At 37.8% G+C, this 9,030-nt stretch overlaps 1 protein-coding gene across 16 annotated transcripts in view; it reads left to right on the top strand.

Annotated features, from left to right (window-relative positions):
• THRB (thyroid hormone receptor beta) overlaps positions 1-9,030 on the top strand; it is a 377,031-nt gene that overhangs the window by 332,864 nt on the left and 35,137 nt on the right. For all 16 annotated transcript variants that reach the window (XM_082686715.1, XM_082686716.1, XM_082686722.1 and 13 more), the window contains one exon: positions 7,050-7,150. In XM_082686715.1, coding sequence (XP_082542841.1) covers positions 7,050-7,150 — 101 coding nt within the window. The remainder of the gene's footprint in view (positions 1-7,049; positions 7,151-9,030) is intronic.

Below are 9,030 nucleotides of genomic sequence, written 5' to 3'. Positions count from 1 at the left end.
CTCTCATTTTCCTTGAATTACATTTGACAAAAATTAAATCTGTGAAATATTTCTTTACTTATAAAAAGACATAATGCAAGCATAAACAAACATAAATGACAAGTGACAATTAGCTGTAGAGTTGGGTCACAATAGGAAGTGGTAGGGACTGTAGTAAATTCGAAAGTATGTCTCTTTCTTAGAAGATGTGCGGCCCTTCTCAGTTCAGTTGATTGTCACCCTGTGAGAATTTGGGCTCACTATTGCCAAGTCTTCTGATTTTTCACATGAAGCAGGAAATCTGGATTTCACCTGAAATGTCCCAGTTTTAAAAGCTGGCTGAGATTTTTAAATACTCTGCAATTGAAATACTGTGGACTGCCAGTGTATTTGCCCCTTTGATTAAAATTTTGACTGAAACCCATTATGCCAATCTATTCCCTTTCCTAGTGATTTGCATCTTCAAGAGTTTTAGTTCTAATTATGGACTGAAAGGTTATGTCAGCTACTAAAAACTTGGATCTACAAGGACAGGGACAAGGAAGTTTAGCTACTGACTTGTGCAGGAAACTGAATTATGTCCAGACTTAGGCCTAAAAATGAATATATCTTAGTTTCAGGAGTTTCTGAGTCCGAAAAAATAGTCTGAAACTTGCTTTGCCCCCCTTTTCTGCCCTAAGACCTCCAGATGGTGGAAATCCAGAGTCCCTTGTCATCACGTCCTCTCTCCTTTTCTGAATTAATACCTCTGATCTAGTGCTCATTCTGTTTCCCTTGTCCTCCCGCATCCCCAGTGTTTTAGAGTTGGGAGACTTAGGACTCCATGTCTTCCATCCCCCGGAAGCAAGGGCTAGCCAGCCAGGGGACAAGGTAGAAAGCAAAGATGCTCAGTGATTCCATGAGGTAGTAGGGACATGGAAAGATGGCTCCTGTTCTGAGGAAAGGTTTGGTGAAATGGGAGCCTCTAGGGCAGCTCTGCTGGAAATCTGCAGACAGCAATGCAAAATTCCTTTAAAGTTAATGCAGTTTTAGGTTTGTACCCAGTGTCTTACACATTAGGGCCATGCATGTTTGTTAAATAAATGGCTGGCTGGGTGGGTGGATGGGTTAATACAGTGTTTCTCAGAGAGTTACAGTTAATTTGATGCAAAACTTGGTACATAATAGTAAGAATTAAGTGTAAAAGAAATCAGCATTAGTGTGTTGGGAAAAGGCTAAGAGATGAGCCATTCAGGATTTTTTACATATATAAAGAGACTACAAGGAAAGAAGATGCTAGTGGGGGAGGGGGACTTAAATCGTAAGAATTGAGAAAGTTCAATATAAAACTGAAAGAATGACTAAACATACTAAGTATTTAACTTTCTTAAGGGTATTGATATACAGTCTCATCTGATATCCTGACCCAAACTACTCGGGATTCTTTGATGACTCTAAATTGATAGTTCTGCAAGACGAATCAGCAACATGGACCTCTCTGAACTGCCCAAAGTATTTCTGACCATCAGTGATAACCACCACTCCTTTTAGATAGTTTTGCTTGGCAAGGGGTCCTATACTGAAGGTAAGATCAGCCAGATTGGAAATGGTCCCTGAACTCAGCTCCTCTCCCTTCTGATAGATTTACCTTCCTAGGCAGCACCTTCTACTTTACATCTACTATCAAGATCGATCTGCCTTATGTTCTATTCCCTAAGCATTGTGTATTTGCCAAGGTGACAAGAGGTGCCAGTACTTCTTCTCTTGGGACCTGAGATGATGTTGTAATTCGCTCAAGAGAATTAAACTAGACAGCCTTCTGATTTTATTCATATATGGGAAAGCCTTGAATCTAATGCAAACCAAGAAACCAGTTTACTGCCTGTTGCATGATTCCTGGTGTAAATATGCACAACTTTCCCCTTCTACATACCAAGTCCCTCTGAGAGTCAATTTTTTAAAGTAATGTTAAGCTACAACATGAATAAACCTTGAAAACACTATGCTAAGTTAAAAGCCAGTCACAAGAGACCACAAAATACATAATTTCATTCTAGAAATATCTAGAATAGGCAAATCTGTAGAAACATAGATCAGTGGTTGCTTAGGGTAGAGGGGGTGAAAGAGCCAGAAGGAAGAGGAGTGACTTTTAAAGGCATTGGGTTTCTTTGGGGGATGATTAAAATGTTCTAAAATTGATTGTGGTGAGAATTTCACAACTCTGTGAATAGAAAAAGCTATTGAATTGTATGTTATGTGAATTATATCTTAATGAAGCTGTTAACAAAAAGACGGGGAAATGTTCGTAATATTTGACCATGTCATCCTATCTCACGTGCAGGATAATACTTGGAAATTAAGCAGACATTGCCAAGTGTCAAATAAAAAAAATAATCTCCAAGTACTTGTTGAACAAACAAATGGAGTTTGTTTGCCTAATAATATGCTTGATAAAGTGGCAGCATTGTTTATTGGTCTAAAAAACAAGATATCTGAGCGTGTAAGTGCTGGCAAAAACATATCACCCTTGGATTATCACATACTGACAGGGGACTTAATTGTTTTCTGGGGTGTTATTAACTATGTTTCCCCAAGAGTCACTTGGGATAATTTGCAGATGCACTTCTCAGATGAGCAGCCTGGCTTCCAGAGTTGTATTTCTCATGTTTGTTTCTAGACAGAACCAAATACTAACATTCATTTAGTGTCCCTTCCTGGTAACAAAACTAGCGCTATACATGCATTTTCCTTAGCAGGGCATATTTAGCCAGCATATGGCTCATTTGTAACCATGAGAAAAGTAAAAGATGGGGACACAGAAACTAGAAGAGCAAGAAATGGTTAAGTTCTCTGGGAGAACTAGTTAGCATGTGATAATGTCAAATAGATTCAGCAATCTTAAACGAATCTTCACCTACCTATTAATTATGTGTAGGATGTTACTCCTTGATGGATGTTATTTAATGATGAATAATGGACTTAGGCATGATAATTGATGTATCATTGCCTGTGGTGACTGTTTGGGTAAATAAGATAGTTCTGATTATTTTAGAGAAAAGGAAGATATGGGTGGGGTATACTAGTATGACCATATAAGCAACTGTAACCAACTTAAGTAGATGTTTCTGTAAAAGTCATAATAATTTCACTAGAGACATAATAAATTGCCTATTCATCTAACCACCAAGAAGATAATCTAGGAGAAAAAGGAGAACAAACCAAACCACCCATCAGACTAGCAGTCAGAAAATTGAAGGAGCCTATTCCACTCACAGATTGAATTACCATTGGATTCCAGGGTTCACAAGAACCTAAAGGTCAAACAATTCAAACATCTATGTAAATTGTTGACTACAGGAGGAGGAAATTTTCAGTATCTTACTGCCAACATCACTGGTGAGAGCAGGCAAGTCATGAGATAGAGTGAAAAATGGCGAGGGATCTGAATCTATCTTAACTCTGGTTAATATTCTCTGGCCTTCCCAAGTCATGTCCCATAAGCATTATAGTGTCCAACCATGTTGCAATTGGTTCCTGAATATGAGAAGGAAGTGCCCTTATCTCTCTTTCCCTTATCTCTGCTGTGTGTACCTGATACCAAGAACTGAAAACTCCTCACTCTGATCAACTATACATAAGCTCTACATATAAGAGTTCAAGAGATAGTTTTCCTGACATGGATATATGTATTCCATCCACCTTTACTAGAAAGGTGTGCATTTTAATAATTAGGTTACTTCATTGCTTAAAAGTTACTTTGTGTTTTGTAAGTCTGTGTTTCAAAGCTACACACAAACACCTATGTACACACTGTCACACATACTAATCCAAGATTAAGAAACACCAAAATGCTACAGTGGTTATCTCTGTGGTGGAGAGTTGACAGGAAAACCTGCTTTTTGTTAATTTATGTCATTTATTTTTTCTATAATGAACTGTATTACCTGAACAGGAAGTCTTCTCAAAGGGTTCCCCTTTGTAATTCTGGATATTGACCTATCCCAGGGCCTATACCTATATTATGTGCAGAAGATCTGTTACTGTCTTTTTTCACTACACTGAAAGCTTCCCCAAGAATGCAAAATTAGCCATCTTTTTCTTTAAAGATTTTATTTATTTATTTGACAGAGAGAGACACAGTGAGAGAGGGAACACAAGCAGAGGGAGCAGCAGGCAGAGGGAGAAGCAGGCTCCTCGCTGAGCAGGGAGCCTGATGTAGGGCTCAATCCCAGAACCCCAGGATCATGACCTGAGCCAAAGGCAGATGCCTAACTGACTGAACAACCTAGGTGGCCCCAAAATTAACCATCTTTAGATCCTTAGCACATTGCCTGGCATAGTATACCCATATGAATGTTTGTCAAATGGAGCCATTCTCTTTTATTCCCTTCATTGCTTTGTTTTTGTATGAACAGCTTTATTGAAATATATTCCACATACCATGGACCTCACACACTGAAGGTGTACAAAACATATCCATGAAAAATGGTTTTTCATTCAGTGGTTTTAGTATATTCAGAGTTGTGCAACCATCAACACTATACAATTCCAGAACATTTTCATCACCATGAAAAGAAACTTTGTACCCATTAGCAGTTACACCCCATTGCCCCCTCCCTCCAGGCCGTTTCATCTACTAATCTAATTTCTTTCTCTATGAATTTACCTATTCTAGACATTTCATAGAAATGAACTCATACAATATGTGGCCTTTCATGTCTGGCTTCTTTCCTTTAACATAATGTTTTCATTTCTTAAAGGTTCATCTATGTTGTAGCATGTGTCGTTACCTCATTCCTTCTCATAGCTGTATAATATTCAATTGTATGAATGTACTGCTTTTTGTTATCTATCATTTGATGGGCATTTGGGTTGTGTTCATCCTTTGGATGTTATAAATAATGCTGCTTTGAACATTCATGTACAGTTCTGTGTGTAGACACATATTTTCAGTTCTCTTGGGAACACACCTAGGAGTGAAATTGCTGGGTCACATGTAAATTTATGTTTAACCTTTTGAGGGCCTGCCAAACTATTTTCCAAGGCACATTTTACATTCCCACCAGCAATATATAAAGGTTCAGATTTCTCAATATGCTTACCAACTTTTATTATTGTCTGCCATTTTTATTATAACCATCCTAGAGGATGTTAAGGGGTGTCTCATTGTGGTTTGGGCTTTGCATTTCCTTGTGGTGATGTTCAGTATCTCTCATGTTCTTTACTTCACCTTCACCCTTTCTTCTCTTGTTGAGGAATGACCAGGACTGGAAATACAAGATCTCTATTTCCTACACATGTACTTACCAAGGGAAGAAACCATGCCTTCCTTGTTTTTATATTCTCAGCACCAAGCACAGTGCTAAGTGCATAGTACATGCTAAATAAATATTTTCTGAATTTATGAATAGATGAATGATTGAATAAACACACAAATCATTCCAGTCCCCTTTTTTTCTCTCCAGATCCCTCCCCAAATCCTCTTTTTAAAAATGTTTGATGGAAGTTTTGAAACTCTTGAAGTGAATTCAACAGATGACTCATGGTTTGCAGGATGTAAAAGTAAACTAAGAAAAGCTGTGATATTTAAGAAGATAATCCTGTACATTACCAGATCTCACTCTGAAGTCATTCGTCTCCCTCCCAAGAGAGGCCATTTTTCTAAAATAAAGTCTGAGCAAAGTAATTTCTAAGAAACTGTGAAAAGAACTCATTTTCTTCTGTTTTCTTTGTGAATTTTTTTTCTGAAATGTAAGCCTTCTGTGACCTAGTTTAATAAAAGATCTGTGAAAATGTCATGGTAAAGCATACAGCAAGTCATCTGTCATTTCAACATGGCTAATCTGTATTGAAACCAGTAAGAGTTTACCATGTCAAAGAACTTCATAGGGAGCCATGGTCAGGGAAAGGAATGATTTTGTTTTCTCAGCCTTTCCCTTCTCCAAATCCCAACAAAGCAGACCTTGTTTTGATTTCTGCACTCATTTAAAGACACGTGCTTCAAATATATATATTTGCATGGATATATATATATCCATGCTGCAGTAGTAAACCACTGATAGCATATGAAACTGAATTTGCCCTTTAGAATCAGTTTTGTGTTTGGGCATTTTCTACAAGTGAAGGGGAAGAGGCAAAGACCAGTGGGAAGTAGGCTGCTTCTGTTTTGTTTTTAAACTTTAGTTTTCTGGGCCAAGGAATTTAAAATAAGAAACCAATAGTACACTAACAAAGAGAGTTATTATAGTTGGACTTTTTTTTCTTAATAAATAGACCCATCATTATTTCACATCACCCAGAATTCTTGGGTTTTATGTCATAACAGCACAAGTTTGAAAAAAAAAATTTTAGATGGCTTTGTTCATTCTACTTAAAAATTGTCTGTTTTTAGAAAATGACAAGCATTGCTTATACTGGAAGTTAGGAGATCTGGTTAGAAGATCTCCTCTTTAATTTCCAGTGTGACCCTCAGGAAGACCAAGCAAAACTCTGAAAGCCTGTTCACCTCAGAAGTACTTGATAATCTCCAAGCTGTACAAAGTTTTCTGATTTTATTGCATGGTGCCTTGATTCCAAAGTGGATCCAGTCTTCTAAGAAAAAGTTCTGAAATAAGGCTTGCAAAAGAGATTTTGTTCTCCAGAACCTAAGCACTCCAGATGTCTCAAATCTTGGCCTCTCTCCATGATTCATTGGCTTCAGCAGCCTTCAGATGTATTCCTACCTGCACAGTAAGAATGATCACACCCATTTCTAAGGCATTCTGAAATCTTGGGCCTACTATCCAACTCTGTATGTGTGACAGAAGGTAGCAGATAAGTATAAGATATGGAGGAAGAATATGAAGTCAGGGGAAAACTTCAAATTTTTCTTGTTATATATTTTATTTACCTTTGATATTTAAAACTAAATGATCACAAGATGGAAACCCTAAAGCAAAATTTGGATTAAAGAGTATAAAACAATTTGGTCCTGCCTCTTCCCTCACATGCCTTACCTCCTGGCCTCCTTTTGTCCTCCGCCAACCTACGATGTGTCTTTGACTTTAGTGTGATATTTTCTGCTCACATTCCTCTTTTTTCCTTCTTCACAGGGTACATCCCCAGTTATTTAGACAAGGACGAGCTATGTGTAGTGTGTGGTGACAAAGCCACCGGGTACCACTATCGCTGCATCACGTGTGAAGGCTGCAAGGTAATTGCCCTGAGACCAGTGAGCTCCGAGCTCACCCAGCTCTAGTGTCTCCCCCAGGATTCCACTAGAATGCAACATGAAGTTTAAGTTCAAATTAGAACCAGATTCCACCACTCACAGCCTGTGATCATCCAGGACCTTTGTGCGGCTGTCCTCCTCCATTTTTGACATGTTTAAGAATGGAATTTATTTTTTTTTCCTAAACAATAACTAAATGAATTTGCATGAGTTTAATGTCTGGCTTTTAAGACAGGGAGAGAACTAATAAGATGAAAAGAAATTAATATTTTCACTGTGAATTTAAAAATGCATAGATATTTTATAATATATTATCCCAAGAAATAACCATTTCTCCTCCTGTTTTATCTCCAGTGGTTGAGGAGACAGAATGTACTCTACCACATGCTATTAATCTGAGTAAATATGCTCATTTTTGCTATTTTTTAATGTGCTCACTTATAAGGGCTCCATTAGAGGATATCTTTGAGGTTACTTAGATTCAATTATGTTCTGAAATTATCCAAATTGGCTTTCTGCACAGCCTTCAGCCAGTAAGTAAATTCTGGGCATCCATCAGCTAATTTTATGTTCTACAGACCCATCTACAGGAGACACTTGACAAGAATACACCCGTGATCAACAGTTCACTTCCCGAAAGTGAGCCTAAATTCGCCTACTTAAACTCTTCATCATCAAAATTAAGATGAGCTTCCTGGCAAATATCTTTTGGTCCAACAACCTAGCCTAGAAAATACAGTCTACTATAAAAATAAATAAAGCTCAACCCAGTGCTAGATCCAGCACTCGGCTAATGTTTTATAAATGAGGAAGTATAGTAAGCCAGGGGGAAAACTTCTTAAATGTTTACTTGTTGTGGAGCGCCTGGGTGGCTCAGGGGGTTAAATGTTTACTTGTTAAATGTTTTATTTACTTTTTTATCGCTTCTCGGCCTTTTGGCTGAGATCAAGTGAAATTTTTTATTTACTTTTTATATTTAAAACCAAATGATCCCAAGATGTAAACCCTAAAGCACAGATTGGATTAAACTATATAAAATGATTCAGTCTTCCCTCCTCTGTCACCCACCTCACCTCCTCCTCTTTCTTCCCCTCCTCCAAATACCCCCATTTCCTCCCTTTGACCCTAAACCCCAAAAATCAGCATGGTAGCTTGGTTTCAAGGTAAGGTGCCCATTTCCCTAATGGAAGACTTTCCGTGCAAATTCCCTAGTTTTTATGCATGAAATTAGGAAACACTTAGTGGAAGCCTGCTAGAAGTGTTGAAATGGAATCAATGGAGTCACTGGAATCAGGGCACATCAGGACGTTTCTAAGTTCCCAAAGCCCTATATCTGCAAGACTTTTGTAATGTGTTGTAGTGTGCTCTCATTCATCCAGACCCCTTTGATCTGGAAATTGTAACTTGTAACAATGACTGTGCCAAAGATTGCTATTACATCCATGAAAATAATGTCTTAAGGATTTTAATGGAAGCAAATAAAAGTAAGTCCTGACTATTTATTAATTGGGGGCCTTGCAGACTGTCTCTTAAAAGCAGTTTTATTGGCTTGATTTGAAAGTAATAACACTGCATTACTTTCGATATACTCTCTCACTCTGAAAGCTCAGTAATTCAAATGGACCTTTTTTCTACATTAGCCCCAATTCATAAAGCTTTTGCCTACCTGATTATGCAGGTTTGAGATTCTTTCAAATCAGTTCCTAATGGCAAATTCTTAATTCTGGGAGAGACCCTAATGAAAATTCCATTTAATATACTCAACTCCCAAAGTGACTCTAAAGACCAAATGTGCTTGACAGAGAACTTCATTCTTATTAGTGACTGACTTAAGCAAAGGGACAATCAAGCCTATTAACCCA

This window comes from Mustela nivalis, assembly GCF_964662115.1.
Source record: "Mustela nivalis genome assembly, chromosome: 1".
Taxonomy (NCBI): domain Eukaryota; kingdom Metazoa; phylum Chordata; class Mammalia; order Carnivora; family Mustelidae; genus Mustela; species Mustela nivalis.
The sequence above is the reverse complement of the archived record's forward strand: the minus strand, read 5'-3'. Positions and strand labels throughout refer to the sequence as shown.